The sequence below is a fragment of the Lactuca serriola genome, chromosome 6 (assembly GCF_051521515.1).
Source record: "Lactuca serriola cultivar US96UC23 chromosome 6, Lser_US96UC23_V15, whole genome shotgun sequence".
In the NCBI taxonomy this organism is placed as follows: domain Eukaryota; kingdom Viridiplantae; phylum Streptophyta; class Magnoliopsida; order Asterales; family Asteraceae; genus Lactuca; species Lactuca serriola.
The window spans coordinates 171,918,707-171,939,037 of record NC_136413.1 but is presented as its reverse complement, the minus strand read 5'-3'; the positions used below and the strand labels follow the sequence as shown (position 1 = coordinate 171,939,037).

General features: G+C 37.1%; 1 protein-coding gene across 1 annotated transcript; it reads left to right on the top strand.

Moving 5' to 3' along the window:
• The first annotated feature begins 14,085 nt into the window (after window positions 1–14,085).
• LOC145057368 (Leucine-rich receptor-like protein kinase family protein) lies at window positions 14,086–18,487 on the top strand. Its single transcript, XM_079005187.1, has 2 exons — window positions 14,086–17,515; window positions 17,878–18,487. The coding sequence occupies exons 1-2, from the start codon at window positions 14,665–14,667 to the stop codon at window positions 18,258–18,260; spliced, it is 3,234 nt and encodes a 1,077-aa protein (XP_078861313.1). The 5' UTR covers window positions 14,086–14,664; the 3' UTR covers window positions 18,261–18,487.
• The last annotated feature ends 1,844 nt before the right edge of the window (window positions 18,488–20,331 follow it).

Here is a 20,331-nt window from a genome sequence, read left to right as displayed (position 1 = left end):
TGTAAAATCGATAATGAATTCCCCAAACTATACCTATTATAGTTTGACTGGTAAGTTATGTTCATGTACTGTTCTGCAAAAACCATGCAATTATGTTTAGAAAACGTCCCTTATGCTCCGCAAATTACAAAAGGGATAAAGTATCTAGATGTTAGGTAAAACCATTGTAATTGCATCAGTTTTTAAGTTGTGAAAACCTTTATGTTTAGCTTGTATTCCCCCTTGAAAACGTTTTAAAAACTATAAATGTGTAAGGGTATGAACTCACAGTTGGTTGGATGCAAAGGATTGAACTGGACGATCCTTGAGTTGGTGTACGTTGTACTTAACGGAATCCTAATATCAAATAAATACATATATGTATCTAAATTAGCGATTTCGTTAGATAAAGTGTTAGATAAACACTTGTTTTTGGTTAAGGAATGTTACCGAGACTTGGTTGAATTGAGAAAACAAGCTTTTCCCCACGAAAGAGCTGTTTACGGTCGTGAATGGAGTTTACGGTCGACAGACCGTGAATAGGGTTTACAGTCGACAGACAGTTTCCGGTCTATGAATATCTGGTGAGTTTACGGTCGCAACGGGTTTACGATCTATGAATATTGACTGTAAACTCAAGAACAAGGGTGCTTTTTTTTCGACGAAAAAATGTTCCAAAGGCTCCCAAACGGCCCCAAATGACGATTTCCGACGTTTTTCGGGTGAAAGGAGGGTTTATGGTGTTTACGGTCAAGAGGTTTAGAGAGAGAAAGTGGGTGTTTCCGGTCAAGAAGGTTCAAATGAGGTTGGGGGTCCAATATTTATAGGCTGGGGGTTTGGTCGGTGCTAGGGTCCACCTGGCACCGACCGTAAATGGGTTTACGGTCTACACAAGTTTACGGTCGTAAACTCGTCCTGACCGTGAACTCGGTGATTTTCAAGGAAGTTTCAAGTTTTTCGCGTGATTCCCAGTTTATTCTGAATCGTATAAAATGCATATTATTTATTTAAAACGTAAAGTCATTCCCAAACTAAGAAATTTGATGGGATTTAATAAAAACCCAAATTTTATTAACGGAAACTGGGTAAGGATAACGAAAAAAGTTTCGGGTTGTCACACTATGTATCACTGATTTACATAATCAGTCTCTTTTGATCACTAAATTAATTCCAAATTAATTCTTGATCAATACTAATTAAACAATATGATTTCTCAATTAATATATTATACTTATAATATATTAATAAATCACAAATAACCTCTTTCTCAAATATCCATCCTATCAAATTGTTTTTGTGAATGCAACCCAAAATGGACCATGCTACTATCAGGTCAAGTACATACTAATTATAGTTATGGGCTTAGACACCTAATCCAACAGGTGGGGCCCGTTATGCGAGTTAGGGAGAGGCCCGTTATACTCATTGGGCGGGGTCTGTTATGCGAGTGAGGGCGGGGCCCGTTATACTCAGTGGGCGGTGCCCGTTATGCGAGTTAGGGTGAGGCCCGTTATACTCATTGGGCGGGGCGCGTTATGTGTTATATGTATGGTATGTGATATTTTGGGGAACTCAATAAGCTTTGTGCTTACGGTTTTCAAGTTGTGTTTTAGATACTTTTGTTTTCAAATGGAAGAGATCAGGATGATTGCAGAGCATACACCACTTCGTTCTGAATTTTCTTGATTTACTTTGATATGATGATTGATACATTTGTTTTATTTGGATTTTTATGATGATATTTTTGAGGGTACTGGTTTTATTAATTTAAAATTAAAATTTTCGGGTCTTATTTTTGGGACGTTAAAAGTTGGTATCAGAGCCTTGGTTTGAGGGATTCGGACATACTCTCGGGTGTTTTTGAACTCAAACTGAGGATTTGGTAAAGTTTTAAAAAAGAAAAGTATTTTTAAGAAAATATTTTTCTAAGATAAGAAAGGGTGTGGTACGTGCAATCAGTCGAGATCAAGTAAGTTTTTTCCAAAATACCCATACATGTTATTTGATATGATTTGATTTATGGATCTGTGTATCACATACTAGTTAGGGCTAAGAATCTGCTCAGTGTTTATGACAGAATGCTTGGAGAGATGCCTTGTATGCCTATTGTATGAGCTTTTAGACTTGCATGCTAGTTCTGATTAGTCAGTGATAGTATGGCCTGATATGTGATGCCTTGTAGCTTAGGAAGCATGGGATGCTAGTTTAGGTATAATTTGTATGCGTAAGGCAATCAACAACAAGAGTGGAAGTTCCTAGCCTGAGTTGTAATATGTGGGATTGGATGTTCTTTTGTTATTCTGTGGATTGGAGTGCTACTACACGATTGCTGTTTGCTTTGTGCTTTTTGGAACTCTTAGGTGATGGGAGTTAGCTACTAAGTGAATATGTTAATGTGAAAAATGTTGAATAATCTCAAAGTGATGGATTTGACCATATTGTGCAGCTATTGTCTGATTCCAACCGTTGTAGGGATGAGTTTGTTACTCGAAGGATTATCTAAGCTTTGTTGCATGTGATTGTATTCATGAGGTCGGTAACTGGAATTATGGGGAGTTCTTCAACAACTGATGGAAGGGTGAGGTCAGGAACCTAGGAAACCCTAGGAAAAGATTCAGTGGGTTTTGTTGTGTTGTTTAGCAAGTGCTTGGAGTATTAGTTTGAGGAGGTGACTTGGTGGATTCGGGATGATTCTTAAGGAAAGTTTGGATAGGTGTGGAAGGTAGTATTGGGCCTGTACCACTGAAAGCACTGGATACATACTCGAATCGGGGAGAGTCTTAGAGAATCTAGGAAACCTGTGGGATGAGGGTTCTTGGGTATTTTCTGATCTTCTGCATGTTGTTTTTCAGTATGGCATTGAGCACCCAGGAAGGGGGTTCGGGTTCTGGTTCTGGCTCAAGTGCAAGTATTGAGCTGATCGATGAGCGGATGCGGGAGTTCATATCGTTGGAGATTACCCGCGATATTTTGGAATGGAATCATGTGATCTTTGTTTCAGTCAAGGAAGGGATCTTGGAGCTTTTAGAAGGTCGTCTTAGGGCCTTTCAGGCCGAGATTGTAGTGAGGCGGTTGGGGGCTCATCCGGAGCCCAAAGCTTGTTGACCCCTAGAATCCTTCAAGAAAGAGGATCCAATAGCTAGTTCTTGTCATTTGGGATTGAAGGTGGGTTATGCACCATGTTTTCAAGAGGGTCAATTGTAACATCCATAAAAATCAAGCCAATTTAAAACTTTTTAAATATCCAAAATATCATTAATTATTACAAAATGTTTTCAAAATAGTTTAAGCATCAGAGTTCCCAGAAATCGAAATCATAAATCGAGGAAGTGTACGGTCACGCCTTCACCTTCCCGCGGTCATCCGCTGTACCTAAAACAATAATCGATAAATATAAGCTCGAAGGCTTAGTGAGTTACTCCCAAAATACCCATACATATACAATAACAAACATCATACTATGGGTCCAATCATCCATCGGGATGGAATACCCCAGGCCCTCAACCATCGGGATGGAATGACCACATACTACGAGTCCAATCATCCTAGGGATGGAATACTCTCGGCCCACAACCATCGTGTTGGAATGCATATACACAATACATATATAACAGATACTATGGGTCCAATCATCCATCGGGATGGAATACCCCAGGCCCTCAACCATCGGGTTGGAATGCCCACATACTACAAGTCCAATCATCCTCGGGATGTAATACTCTCGGCCCATAACCATCGGGTTGGAATGCCCACACACAATACATATATAACAAATAATATGGGTCCAATCATCCATCGGGATGGAATACCCCAGGCCCCTCAACCATCGGGTTGGAATGCCAACATACTATAGGTCCAATCAACCGTCGGGTTGGAATACCCTAGGCCCTTAACCATCAGGTTGGAATGCCCACATACTATGATTCTAATCATCCTCGGGATGGAATACTCTCGGCCCACAACCATCGGGTTGGAATGCCCCCATAACCAATCAAACATGTGCACCTATATCAGATAATCATATAACAATCTATAGAGACAACATACTAGGCTCCTATCATCCTCTGGATGGAATACCCTCAACTACCAATCAATCATGTGCACATATAATAGGTAATCTCCTACTAGCATACATACAGTCAGACCAAACTATAGATCACTAAGCATAACTACATCCGATCTACCAGGATACTGATCTAACAGATCATACTAGCATATAACCATCCTATCTACCAGGATACCGAGCTAACATATCACAACAGTAAAAATCTCAAATAACAAATCAAAGGGCCGACCTTGGTGCCTTAGACCCTTGAGTACAGTGAGGATAACTCACCTCGCAAGTAGTGTCGAAGTACCGAAAACCTCTAATCGTTGTCTCACCGAAAATCCTGAACTATCACAAAATAAATACCAAGTCATTACACAACATAACAATCTTGACTAAGGGTCCACACAATCCATCATTTCCATTCTCTTTATTGGGCCAAGGCCCAATGCCAAGTCCATAACCTTGAAAATCCTTATGCAAAACCCATTATTGGCCCAATTTAACAAATTGGGCCCAACTCCCTAATTGGGCCTAATTCCAAGATCCATTATCAAAACTTGGCCCAAAACATTATATTCATAAAGTCCAGCAAAGGCCCAAATCCAACTAGTCCATAAACAGCCCAAAACCTGAAGCCCAATTGTCAAAGGCCCAACAGAGGACGTACGCGGAGTGTACTCCTCTGGTATGCTAGGCGTACTCGTCCTGATCTTGACCACCAACAGGGTGGTTAAACTAGTATGTTAGGCGTACTGGATTTACGTTGGGCGTACGTAGTGGTTTGCCAAAATCTGAATAAGAGCTTAATGGCTTAAGCACTTAAGCCCAAACTTCAGATCCAGTGATCAAATGTGCCTAGGAACCATAAAGTCACGAACTTTATCACTTTGGACGTCCTGAAAGCTCTTAATACTTGGTCTTAATCCATTAAGACCTTCCTACTCCATGCATGGGACATCTTACGCCATTGGGACCTCCTTTTTATCACTCAAAACCCCTTCAAGAGTCTAGAAGGACAGTTCATTGCGTCCCAATCACATCATGCACCATCTTGGGACTTTTTGGGACCAGAAATGGTTCTTTAAAGCAAAAATGGCAAGATCTATACATATATGCATAAAGTTTGAAGCTTTTTACCTCCTGGAGCTTCTAGGGCACAAACCAACTTCAGATCTACAAGCTTGATCTTCTTCTCCAACTCCTTGATGCAACAACTTCTTCTTAAAACACTCAATAAGCTCAAACACTCAAGGTAATGGCTAGGGTTTGGGGAAAAATGACTCTAAGCAGTGGAGGTTGGTGTACGGGAGGGTTTTGTGCTCATAATGTTGCTTATATAGCCCCCAAAGCCTAAATATTAGGGTTTTCCTTTTGATATGAGTACGCCCAGCGTACACAAGTGTACGCACCCTAGTACACTCAGCGTACCCTTTTGTACGCGCGACGTACTCCTCCTGGTCCCAAAATTTCAACTTATCCCTTAGGATTTTCATGGCTTTACCCTTCCATCCCCAGGGACTATAAATGACAAATCTTGGGATGTTACATCAATCCCACGATTGGATTGTCGTGGAGGTTTCACTAGCCTTGCGCGAGGAGTTACCCAACATCATTGGGCATGTCACTGATAAACTAGTCGTCGGGTTCAAGGTCGGACCTTGGCTGTTCAGACGGATGATGGGATGGTCTGGATAACCCAGGAGCAGGAGATTGATTTGGAGCCCCAGCTGGGAGGAGCCGAGTATTGCAGTTTCAGCCGGAGGAAACCAGGGTTCCATCAGGTACTATTGCGAGAATGTTATTTTTTGCTTTCTTCTTGGTTATTATCAGAATTTATATGGATTTGGAATTTTGCTTTGGTTTGGGTAAGCAGTATCTCTAGTTTGGTCCTCTGCTATTGTCTGGGTTATATCATCAAGAATTTTTATATGCCATCCCGCATGCCAAGAGCCTTTAATGAGTCGTATCTTTCTGAGAGGGTTTTAGATTGTTTGATTGTTGTTCCGATGCATTGGTGGGGTCAATTTAGGGGTATCGTTTGGAAGGTTTATGATTGGTCTAGCTGGTTAGTTCTCCAATGAAGTCAGAGTTCACTCATGTTAGCTTTTGTTCTAGTATTATCGGAAGTTGTCCATGAAAGAACCTTTGGGTTCAATCACTACTGTTGCTAGGGAAGGAGCGATAGCAAGAAGATGGTGGTGACAGTTTCATGAGTTGTTTGGTCATTGGAAGTGTCAGGGGAATTTTATTATCATAAGGATTGTAGATGGTTAGGGTTCATAATTCTTTTGAGGATGGGAAATTTGGGTGAAGATTCGCCGGTTTAAAGCAAGGGTGATGGTCTTAAGTCACTAGAGTAAAGGACTTAAGGAAATTGGTGCGGTATCATGGTAGGTGATTGAGATTATTAGATTTGTTAAGATTTCGGGAGTATTTTGTTGGATTTCTGGAGCCGAGCGATCATCAAGTTTGGCTAGTAATGGAACACTAGTATTGGTAAGCGCAGGTCATAGTCGGTTCATGTATATGAAGATAAGATGGGTTGGGAATCCATCGAATTTTGTGGATGGAAGAGCTTCGATGAATCCAAGTGGGGGAGAATCAATCAGAATTTCCGGGAGTTAGGTCGGGTGTGGAACTAGGGCAAGTTCCACCTCCCAATCAGGAGGAGAGACGACCAGAGTGGCTATCTGGATTAAAGTTGTATAAGTTGGAGTTCAGGAAATTTCCAATAGCTGGTCGGCGTCTTCTTTGTATTGCATAATAGGCTTGTGGATGGATCCAGGCCGAGGATTGTGTTAGAGCCTCGTTGCCTGTTATTGTATGATGAAGGCTCTAGGTTCGAAGCATGACTCGAACACCTAATTGGAATTCAGTCGGATGTGGTTTCGATTCAGGATTGTCGGGGAGCATTTCTCTATTTTAGATTGAGGACCATTAGGGTCTGAGGCGGAGTCGGGAGTGTGTAGCTCTAGATGGGTGGGACCCGTAGGCATGGCCTCACTGTGGTATAGATTGGGTGGGAGCCATGGGCGAGGCTCGTGTGTATATGGCAATGCAGGTGGGACCTGGTAGTGACAGTTGGATCGAGGTATTGGATATTGGTTTGCAGAAGTGAGTGTGAGGTCAGTGAGTGGCACAGAGGGATGATTAGGCTAGGATATTCTTGTTTTTTGGACTCTTGAAAACCTGGTGGCTGGACCAGGTGCGAGACTGGTAGTCTCATCGATGGTTTGGGAATCTTTATATCCCGATTTCGTAAGGGGTTGCCGTGAATCATAAGGTTTTGGGTGAAATGCAAGTGTAGATCCTTAGATCACAGGTTATAATTTAGGTACCATGTTGGTTTTTGGAGGGAACTCGTGTTGGGTATCGTGGGTGTTTATGTGCATGGTCTTCATTTCAGTAGGATATGAATTAAGGAATATGTATGCCAAGGGTATCCGTTGAAGGGTTCATGGTTAAAGGGATGGTTTCAGTTTTGATGGTGGATCAGGCTCTTATGATTATGTTTTGGATTGGTTCTATTTGTGTGTGTGTGGGGGGGGGGGGTCAGGAAAATACTAAAAGGGGTTGATCGCGAATGTGACGCCTTGTATAATGAGCGTACAATGGGTTAATGAAACCCTAGTTTGGAGATGTTGTACCCTATTTAAACTCATTATGTCCCTAGGACTGGCCTCTTTACCAGCCTCCATACCTCCTAAACCTAAAATTTCGACATTTAGCGTCCATTGTTGTATCTTTGAGCTTTTGAGGAGAATTTGGTGCTTATTTTGCTCATTTTGGAAGGATTGAAGAAGATTGAGGGTGCATTGCTTAGTGTGAAACTTATTAATCCAGAATCATCACTCATTTTGCAAGTCTTTTGAGGTATCAAGTTCATACCTTGTTTTCTTCTTGATTAGATCTCTTCATGTCATTGGTTTTGTGTTTTTGGGTTAATTTGATGATTAAAGTCAGTTGTGGGGTTTATCCTTTTAGATTTGGGCATATTATGAGTTTCTTAAGCTTAAAGGTGCAAGCTTTATGCTGCTTATGGTCTCATGCATGCAGTAAATCATCTATTAAGTCCTTTTGAGCTTTAAGAGCTTCATTAAGCCATGCATGCACATAAAGTTGGCAACTTTATGTGATTAACCACATAAAGGAAGTAAAATCTAAGCTTGGGTCCTGGTATTAATCGATTAAGAGCTTAATGGGAAAGTTGGCCAATTTGGTGAGTACGACGTATAAGCATGTACACTGCGCGTACAAGCGCTATAAGCAGTACGCTGAGTACGCCCCACGTACTTAGCATGTTGGGTTTCTTTTGTTTTGGGCTTTAATTTTGGGCTAAGGTGGGCTTGGCTATCTTGGGCCATGTTGGGCCATCTGAATTCAAGTGTTTTTGGGCTAAGAACATTTTAGACCTTGGTTTAAGGCCCATGAAAGGGTTTGGGCCTAATTTGGAAAATTGGGCCATATTTGGGCCTTGGGTGTTTATTTGGAAGTTGGGCCTTTGGATTAGTAGTTTGGGCCTCGGCTTTGGACCAAGTTAGGCAAAGGGTAAAAAGGTCTTTTACCCTAGTTTGGACACTTAGTATGGGTCGGGATCCGATTATTGATGGATGTTATTTTGGTGATTGATAGTGCGGGGATCTTAGTGAGACAACAGCCAGGGATTCTTTCTGTGAGATTCGACTGTGCGAGGTAAGTTTCCTCACTATGTTTTGCGGGTCGAAGGCACCAATGCCGACCCATGGTTAGTTATGTAGGGTGCTAGATGGCTACGTGACTCTTGCATGTGTATGTGTTTGGATGCTTACTAGGCAGGGCCCAATGGTTATTCTGTATGCTAGTATCTGGTTATGCATATATGATTTGTATGTGGGCGGGGCCCGTTATGCAAGTTTGGGCGGGGCCTGATGACTGTACGGTATGTTATTATCTTTGTGATTTTCGCATGTGTTTGTGTGTTATATGATTATATGTTTAATATGTTACTAGGCGGGGCTCGATGATTATTTTGCATAGTATTACCTGTTATGCTTATATGAATTGTATGTGGGCGGGGCCCGTTATGCGAGTTAGGGCGGGGCCCGTTATACTCATTGGGCGGGGCCCGTTATGCAAGTTAGGGCGGGGCCCGTTATATTCATTGGGTGGGGCCGTTATGCGAGTTAGGGCGGGACACGTTATACTCAGTGGGCGGGGCCCGTTATGCGAGTTAGGGCGGGGCCCATTATACTTATGGGGCGGGGCCCATTATGTGTTATATGTATGGTATATGGTATTTTGGGGAACTCATTAAGCTTTGTGATTATGCTTTTCAGGTACTTCTATTTTCAAAGGGAATAGATCGAGATGATTGCAGAGCACACACCACCTCGTTCCACATTTTCTTGATTTACTCTGATGTGATATGATGATTGATACATTTGTTTTATTTGGATTTATGATGATATTTTTTGGGATACTGGTTTTATTAATTTAAAAATGAAACTTTCGGGTCTTATTTTTGGGACGTTAAAAGATATGATGTGCATAGAGGAGGGATGTGACGGTAGGTAAGCAACGAGTGTGAGAAGAAAAGGAGGTCGGGCCATCGGTTAAAGCAGCGACGACGACGATTTGCCGACGGTGGTGATCTTCCGACTATGGTAGGAGGTAAGAAATGTTGTTAAGTTTAAAGGATGTGTGTTTTACAAAATGAAAAAAAAAAGCATCTAATGTTGGATTAAATATTTGGGTTTTTTTTTCTATATTTATCATCAATGTCATTCTTTTTATTGATAGACAAAAATGTCTTTTACAAAGTTTGCAAATATATATTTGATAATATATAAATTCCTAGAATTCATAATATTTTTTGGTTTCGATTTGATCTTTCCACACATACACACACACATACATATATATATATATATATATATATATATATATATATATATATATATATATATATATATATATATATATATATATAAAGGTTGCTTGTAGCTTCATTTGTGGCTTATAATAAAGACAGTTCACTCAATTGGACTCAAATATTTCAAGATAGTTGCTTCCTATTTCCTCAATCTTAGTTAATCACCTTATTATAAAAAGATTCTTATAAATACTATGGATTTTATCATATATAACCATGATCAATTTAACTTTATCAGGAATTTAAAGCTTTTCTTATCCTACCATACTCTTGTGTTATCTGATCCAGAAGGTACCTAAGCTTTTATTTAGCAAATCTTTGACTTTATTGTTGATTGGAATAGACTCAAGATGTTTAATGTGATTAATCATTAATGTTTGATTTTAATGCATGTGCATCTACACATTTGAATATTGTTTGAGATATTTTATTATTCGGATTTCATTCAGATAGTATCTATTTTTCTTTATTGCATTTACGTTTTTAGCTGGTAATTCTCAAATGTATAACTATCGATTGAAAAGATTTTTGAAAACAGAGTCAAAAGTTAATGAACATAGAAAATCAAGTTATAAAGGTTGGTATCATCGGATATCTGAAAAGATTATTTGGTAACCATTTACTGATATGTTAATGAACAATTTACTAGGGACAAACATGGGTTGGTTTAAGTCGTTTTTTCGCTAAAACCAAACCTTACCATAGAATACCGTTTTTTCCGGTTTTAAAACTCATATGGGTTCAGTTTTTGCATGGGTTAGATTTTCGGTTTTCAGTTAGGGTTTATGAGTTTTCGGTTTGAAACCTTGGGTTTTGTGGGTTCACGGTTTTCTGATTTTCTAATTTTCTAATTTTCTGATTTTTTTTTCATGTTCAAACTCACTGAAGTACGTTACTATAAATGGTACCGTATCCAATTTAAATATACTAAAAGAACTACGCAAAGGTAAGTACACTAAAATAACTTCAATTTTGTCCCGGAACAAAACAAAATTCAAAGATAGTACTAACATAATTAACATTTCTTAAACATAAGATGTAAGATGTATATAATACATATAGAAATATTTAGATGTGAATTAATATTAAATAATATTTATGATGGATCAGTTTTTGGTCGCTTTTAAATATATGGGTATTTTTAGTTTTACTAGGTGAATATATAATACGGAATCGAATTGAATCGCTAATATCTATTTTTATAAATTTTCAAACCTATTCAATCAATTTTTTTCTGGGTTATCAATTTCCGGTTTGGTTTATGCTCATCCCTACCATTTACTTAAGATATGTTAATGGCATTCAACTTAATGATTATTGGAAATATTTAGATTCGATATCATCATAATTCTCATATTTAAAATGTGTCTATATCCTTTTTTCCCTAATTCAATCTTTGTAACATACAAGTATACGATTAAAACAATTTGATATATAACATTGTAAGTATTTTGAACCATGTAATAATATATACATTCATTAAAATCATATAATATAAATCGCTCATGAATTGTATGTGGATAAACTAAATATAAATTTTGATTTTTGCTTTGTAACTATTGGTATGGTTAATTAGTTTACATATACATATATTGTACATAATCATATACCAATTGTGTGTAAATACACTTCAATATAATACTTGGTTTAGTTTTATTTTTAGATATTGTTATGAATATTAATTTAAAAATAACTTATTTGTCATGCTAGTTATTATTTTAGATGGCAAACATGTTTTTGTTTTCAAGAAGCAATATCATTTTTAATTTAATGTTATTTTTAACTATTGTTATTGTTAGTTATTTTTAAATATATATATATATATATATATATATATATATATATATATATATATATATATATATATATATATATTTTTAAAAGTTTTCATAATTATAAAAAATAGATTTTGTACAATTATAAAAAATATCAAACATGTTTTTGTTTATATATATATATATATATATATATATATATATATATATATATATATATATATATATATATATATATATATATATATGTGTGTGTGTGTGTGTGTGTGTGTGTGTGATCGGCTAATAATAATATTACTTACTAGGCATTTCAAGCTCATTACATTATATTGATATGTTTTAATGTTAATAGCTATCCGGGAATGCTTATTTTGGAGATTTTAAAGACATGAAGTCAATATTTGTTTTAAAGATTGTTGACATGTTTGATATAGTATAACTATGTAAGTAAACTTAATCTCTTTTGTTGATTGTTATATCCACGTATACACTTTTAACAACCTACTTTGCTTGATAAAAGATTTTTGATGTGTAGGACTTCTGCAAATTTAGCCTTTGAAAAGATGTTTTAAATTACTATTTAAAAGTAGCAAATGCAAGTGGTGTTTTAGTAACGATCGATGGTGTGAGGAGAAGAGAATACCCGAAAATAATGTAAGAAGATAATGTGAGTTTAACAAGTTTAAGAGGATGGAGATAATCACTATGGATGATTTACCAATGACATGACTTCATATTAAAAGTTGTATGAATTGTTTAGTTATAGTTTTTCTCTTTCAGTACTTGTGTTTCCATGCAATGTGTAAATTGTTACTTTGTCCATTTACTTTCATTTTTAATATTACTATATGTTTTTAGATATATTGCTAATATTTTTCCTTTCAACATCGTGTGTTTAAGTTTCATACGTGGGAAGTCGGAGGCATTTTTAAAACAATTTCTCTAGACTCTACCTCTAGATGGAAATATGACTATATGAGTTAACACATCTTGCCTTCCTCTATTTGGGTTTCTCATTGTTACTGTTTTATACTATAATTTTGTCATATTATTAACATTTGTTTCTTTAATTTTTCATGTGACTAGATATTATTAAAATAATAACAATAAATTAATTAATATTTTAAACTTTAACCCTATTCCCAAAACACACCCACTACACCCTTTCCTCGGGTTACCCAAATAAATTTTACCGCGCCAAACAATAATTACACTGTTAATAAAGGACATATTTGAAATACCAAATTTACCCTTGTTTTGGAAGTTTCTTGTTACAATTTATCTCTATATCTACAGCCTATCCAGTCTCTTAACTACAATTCATTTTTTATTAAATAATTTTGAAGTACTAATATACAAAACTACACGAGTTTTCAATACCATTCCGGTCAATATGTTGACTCATATATCCTGCTTTTAATGAATTCCCTAAACATCTTATATTCACCTACCTTTTCAATGGCATTCCTTTTGTCATGGACTTCCATTTTATTTGCAATCATAAGTTCATAACCTTATCATTAATTTATGATCTTGATGACTTGATGTTTAACTATTTTTTATACAAATGTAGGATTAATTTGGAGAAACGTTCTCTTGACATACAATTTCATAAACCAAATAGAGCATGTTGTCTTTTAAACAATCATGCTATGAATAACGGATATACGTTTAAAACATTTAGGGTGTTTGAAAAAATAACTAACAACTAAATTTAGAAGCTGAAATTTGGAAAATGGTAGCTAAAAATCGAAAGTTGTACATTTTATTTGTGAATAATTTTTTTACCAAAATAATCGGTAGCTTTTAAATATGTAAAATAAAATAAAAACTAAATAGTTAAAATTTTCTGAAGACTAATTATAGTTTTTTTTAATGATGAATCTTTTATTCTTTTTTCTTTGGAATGGGAGCAATTATATTTGAAATAAAACTTTAAAATTTCTAATAACAAGTGTTAGTATTTTTTAAATTAAAAATTAACAAATGAAAAGAAAGCATTGAAATCATGAAATGGAAAAATAAACATGTATGAATTTATTTGCATGCTTAATTCAAGCTTTCTTTAGCCTTTCACAATATCCTAGATATTATTGTCCACTTCCCTCGCATGGACTCTGAAAACATTGAATTCTATCTTGAGATTCTTGCCAAATTTGGGTCCGACCCGATATTCAAATTACATAAATACCCCTTATTGTTACATACGTTAAATAAATAATGTAATTTATTTACAGTTTTAAACCATATGTAGTAAATGGTTCCTAATGAGTCCATTACAGGGGTAATTTGGTATTTTTGGTGAGTGTTTTGGTGCCCTAATCATTTTAAATAAAATAAACAAATTGTTGGTATTTAAAACCAAACATTTTGAGCATCTCCATGTCCTAGCTCCAAACTCCAACCCATTCTCTCTCTCCATACACCTTCAAACTCCCATGTCCTCTGCCACCACCATAACCACCACCGCAGCCGCCGTCACCACCCACCGCCGCCCTCTTCTTTTCTTCTGTTAGCTCATCAAGAACATATGGAACACTTAAGTTGAACTAAAAAGACCCCACAAATGCCATCATATCTTATTCGGCTTCTATCTCCACCACCAGTAGAGGACCGAAGCGCCGCCATGTAAGGCGGAGGACACAGTTTCCTGGTGAGATTATGTGTGTAAGTTTTCATTAGAAGCAAAGATAGAGTTCTTTTTCTTGCTTCACATGCATGGGTTTGTTTTTTCCAGTTTTACATAAACACACGAGTGAGTTTTAAGCATCATACCCCACTACCTCAAAACCCTCGTTCACATGCATATTGTCCCCCACGAATGAAACTTTTTTAAACACCACCGCCAAACACCACCCACCACCACCATCCGCCACCGTCATTTCCATTGATACCCATTTTCCTGCACCAACTCGCCACCACGGTTTACTAAGTTTATACCCAACAAAATGGATAAACTTTCAAACTTTTTCAGTTTCTTGATTCTCTCTCTCTACGTTTCTCTCCCGCCACCAGTCTCCTCCCTCTCTCCCGACGGTCAAACGCTACTCTCACTCCTCACCTCCGCCGATTCTCTCTCTAAAACCTCATCCGCCGTTCTTTCGTCATGGAACTCATCTTCAATAACACCGTGTTCATGGCAAGGCGTCACATGTTCACCACAAAACAGAGTCATTTCTCTCTCTATCCCAAACACATTCCTCAATCTCTCCTTTATCCCACCACAACTCTCTTCTCTCTCCTCCCTGCAACTTCTCAACCTCTCATCCACCAATATCTCCGGCCAAATTCCTCCGTCGTTCGGCTCTTTCCCACACCTCCGCCTCCTAGATCTCTCTTCAAACTCCATCTTCGGAAACATTCCGCCGGAGCTCGGCCAACTGAGTTCCCTTCAGTTCCTTTATCTCGACTCCAATCAACTCTCCGGCAAAATCCCACCTCAGCTTTCAAATCTTTCATCCCTCCAATACTTTTGTATCCAAGATAATCTCATAAACAGCACCATTCCACCTCAACTCGGATCATTGGTTTCCCTCCAAGAGTTTCGAATCGGAGGTAACCCGTATTTGACCGGAGAGATTCCGTCGGAATTAGGTTTTTTATCCAATCTCACCACTTTTGGAGTTGCAGCCACCGGACTTTCCGGGGTGATTCCGGCGACATTCAAGAACATGATCAGTCTCCAAACATTAGCCATTTACGATACAGAGATCACCGGTTCAATCCCACCGGAACTTGGGTTGTGCTCAGAGCTTAGAAACTTGTACCTTCACATGAATAAACTTAATGGTCCGATCCCACGTGAATTGGGAAAGCTTCAGAAGCTCACTAGCTTACTTCTATGGGGGAATTCCCTCACCGGAACAATCCCGCCGGAGCTTTCAAACTGTTCATCACTAGTTGTATTCGATGTCTCTGCTAATGAACTGAGTGGTCAAATCCCAAAAGAATTAGGAAGGTTAACCGTTCTTGAAGAGCTTCATCTGTCGGAGAATTCATTAACCGGCCCAATTCCACCGGAGCTCAGCAACTGCACAAGCCTTACAGCGATTCAGCTTGACAAAAACCAAATCTCCGGCGAAATTCCATGGCAAATTGGAAACTTAAAGATGTTACAGAGCTTCTTCTTGTGGGGAAACATGGTTTCCGGCATGATTCCATCATCTTTTGGCAACTGCACTGAGCTTTACTCGCTTGATCTTTCCAAAAACAAGCTCACAGGTGAAATCCCAGATGAAATATTCGGGTTAAAGAAACTGAGCAAACTGTTACTACTTGGGAATTCACTGTCGGGTAAAGTTCCTAAAAGCGTCGGGAAATGTCAATCATTAGTTAGATTAAGGCTTGGAGAGAATCAACTTTCGGGTCCAATTCCTAAAGAAATAGGACAATTACCAAATCTTGTGTTTCTTGATTTATACACGAATCATTTCTCAGGTGTTTTACCAAATGAAATCGGTAACATTACAGTTCTTGAGCTCTTGGATATTCATAACAATCACATTTCCGGCGAAATCCCGCCTGAGTTAGGCGAGTTGGTGAACCTCGAGCAGCTCGATTTGAGTCAAAATGGATTCACCGGTGAAATTCCGGCGAGTTTCGGTAACTTCAGTTACTTAAATAAACTCATCCTCAACAACAATCTACTCACTGGTATAATCCCGGCATCCATTAAAAACCTGCAAAAGTTAACACTTCTTGATCTGAGTTCCAACAGTCTTTCCGGTCAAATCCCACCTGAAATCGGGTCAATCACAAGCTTAACCATTAGTCTTGACTTGAGCTGGAACCGATTCCAAGGTGAAATACCCGAGTCAATCAACGGGTTGACTCAGTTACAATCACTCGATCTTTCACACAACTCCTTTCATGGCAAAATTATGATCTTGAGTTCACTTACTTCCCTCACTTCCCTCAACATTTCCTACAACAACTTCTCCGGTCCAATTCCAGTGACACCATTTTTCCGAACCCTAACGCCGGAATCCTTCATTCAGAACACGGGTCTTTGCGAATCAATCGACGGGTATTCCTGTTCTTCACGTTCACCCACAAGAAACCGATTAAAATCAGCAAAAACTGCATGTTTAGTGATCGTAATTCTCATTTCCATTAGCATCGTCGCCGCCGCTACCTGGATCTTCATGTCAAGAAACCGGTACATGATCAAGAATTCTTTACCCGACCAAAATCCCGACTCCCGGGGCGACGATTTTTCATACCCGTGGACGTTTATACCCTTCACAAAGCTCGGATTTTCAATCGATAACATCTTGGATTGCTTAAAAGACGAGAACGTGATCGGAAAAGGGTGTTCAGGCGTTGTATACAAAGCGGAAATGCCAAACGGAGAGATTATTGCAGTCAAGAAGCTATGGAAAACCAGAAAAGATGAAGAACCCGCAATCGATTCTTTTTCAGCAGAGATTCAGATTCTAGGTCACATTCGGCATAGAAATATCGTCAAACTTTTAGGGTATTGTTCCAATAGAAGCGTAAAGCTTTTGCTTTACAATCATATTGCAAATGGGAATTTACAGCAGTTGTTGTTAACTAATCGGAATTTGGATTGGGAAACGAGGTATAAGATTGCTGTTGGATCTGCACAAGGGCTTGCATATCTTCATCATGATTGTGTTCCTGCGATTCTTCATAGAGATGTGAAGTGTAACAACATTCTTCTTGATTGCAAATACGAAGCTTATTTGGCTGATTTTGGGCTAGCGAAGCTCATGAGTACTACAAATTATCAGCATGCCATGTCAAGGGTAGCTGGATCCTACGGATACATCGCTCCAGGCAAGTTTCTACACCATTGAATGTCATAAATAGTCACAACTATTAATCTTAATTAAGTTAATAGAGAAATTGTTAGAAAAGTCATAATATTATCGGAAAAGTTACATTTTAGTTTCAATTTATTTTTTTAACATAAAAGTCCGATTATTTTATTTTGGCTCAAATTAACAAAAAAAAAAACTATTTTTTAACAGGAAATGACATATTATAGTGTAAAATCAAATAATCAAGATTTTCTGTTAAACCAAAATATAACTTTTTCCAAAAATATTGAGACTTTTCTGACAATTTCCCTAAATTCTTATAGATGTTTCTTTAAATGTGATTATTTTGACATATGGAACTTGTTTAATCTTTTGCAGAATATGGCTACACGATGAACATAACGGAGAAGAGTGATGTTTATAGTTATGGGGTGGTGTTGTTAGAGATCTTGAGTGGGCGTAGTGCTGTTGAAAATCGGGTAAGAGAGGGTTCACATATAGTCGAATGGGTGAAAAAGAAAATGGGAAGCTTTGAGCCTGCAATAACAATACTTGACACAAAGCTTCAAGGTCTACCCGATCAAATGGTGCAAGAAATGCTACAAACACTTGGGATTGCAATGTTTTGTGTGAACTCTTCGCCTTCCGAGAGACCTACAATGAAAGAAGTGGTTGCATTGTTAATGGAAGTTAAGAGTTCACCTGAAGAATGGGGGAAAACTTCACAACCTTTAATGAAACAATCATCTACCCATAGTTAAAGTCTTTCCATAATAATTGTAGGTTAGGTTATGTTTGGGATTTGAGGGTGTTATTAGTGATTTATAAGTTGCTTTTAGTTCCCAAATGGGTGAGAATAGAGTTATATGATTTGGGTATGGGAGAAAAGATTTGGATAAATGATGTCATTGTTGTAGTTTGTTTATTGTAGGCCTTCTCCTATAGCAATGTTCAACTTCAAGTTATTAATATAACATGATTGTTGCAAGATTAATTCTTTTTAAATTATATAGCACGACCTATTTTGGATCTATATATTCAAAATGATTATTGTTGTGATTTCATGTCTTCATAATTGTGGTAATCTTACTACCAATTATAATTATCTTTTTTTTTTTGTTAAAAGTCAAATCTAGCCAACAAAATCGTTGGTGGACCTTCATAGACTGAAATTTAATCGTTTGGACTATGATTTTATAAAAATATAAAAAAAACTGATTTTGTCATTTGGTATGACGAAATCACAAATGGCTTCTACGATTTACTCATTGCCAAAATGATAAAAATCGATTTTTTAATATTTTTCACTAAATTACAGCCTAGACAAAATCAAAATATATGAAGGCCCACCTGTCGTTTTAATGGCTTTATGTGTCATTTTTATAAAATTTTTTGGCTACTTATTGAAAGAAACTCTGAAAATTATGTTAAATTTGCCATTTTCCTTTATAAAGGCTCCATATGTTTATACAAAATGGTTATTTGTTTAGACCGGACGGAGTGGTGAGCGGGGAGAGGTGCGGGACGTTTCCCGCATAGGGGGAACACCGCACCGTGGGTGCGGGAAAGTTAGCGCGGGAAGAGGGTGGGGGGTGGGGATCCCGCATTCTCACTCCTCACATGATTGGTACATTTATTTATTTTTTCTTTTCTTTTATTTTTTTTAATATTTATAAAATTATATACTTATTAAAAAAATATAAAAAATATATCAAAATTTATAGTTTTTAATTCCCTACGAAATAAGTATAATATATGTATGAAATATATTTTAAAAAAAATAATAAAAAATAGTGAGGGGAGCTTCCCACTCATTCCTTGGGTTTTAGATGAGGGAAAGAAATGTAAAGGAAAAAGGGAAATGACCCATAAAAAGTGAGGGAAGCTTCCCTCCCACTCCCTCCGGTTAGCAACCTTTGAAACATTCTTGTCTTCCATGAGCATGATGTAAAATGGTTTGTTTGGTGTGTTATATATCTAAATAACTAGAATTTACTATACACTTAACATCATTGGAAGCAATTATTAGAAACTTTTAAGCAATATACATATGTTTTAACACTATTTTTTTGCTATAACTGAATATCTGATTTTATTATTAAATAGTTACTTTTAAAAAACATATCCAAAAACGGATGGAAGCCATGTTTCCTTCTTACACTCCCTACATGCTTATGGATGACAAAAGTGAGCCCCACAAGTCTCTAAGTTATTTGTCTTACAATTGGTCCATAACTTGTTGTTTTTTTGCTATGGAAAGAAGCATGTATTTGGTCAAAAAGGAAAAGGGAACTTAAAGATGTTAGCAAACAATGCCCATGGACCATGTCTCCTCTCCCCTATACATGCTAAAGGAAGACAAAAAAAGCTACATGGACCAACACTTCTTACATAGGATCTTCAATTGTGCATATACTATTTAGTAATAGTGATAACAAGAAAACATGGATAGTACAGATAGAATTTAACAATATGACTATAAGTATATATCCATAATTCCTTAGCATAAATACATAGTGATTTTTTTTTCTCAACGACATATATTGTGAACTAATTAATGATGAATGATGTTAAAATTTATGGTAAATTACACAAAAGTCATTGTTTTCAATTTGGACTTTTTTGGAATTTAACATTATGTTTTTTTATTTGTTGCAATGTTGTTGAAGGGTTTCTAACCCGACGATATCAGATGTTGACATTTATTCTTAAGGTCGATTATTCAAATCCTATCTGGTTTATTGATGGAATGAATAGATTAGATTTGTCACTCATTTTTTACCCGGTTACATCTGATGACGTGACAGATTATCATGACACTATTCGGTTATG

What these genes read in the sequence shown, in the direction of transcription:
- LOC145057368 (XM_079005187.1), top strand. Translation starts at nt 14,665, where the DNA reads ATGGATAAACTTTCAAACTTTTTCAGTTTCTTGATTCTCTCTCTCTAC. An exon ending in CTACGGATACATCGCTCCAG is followed by an intron (nt 17,516 to 17,877) that starts GCAAGTTTCTAC and finishes AATCTTTTGCAG; the next exon opens with AATATGGCTACACGATGAAC.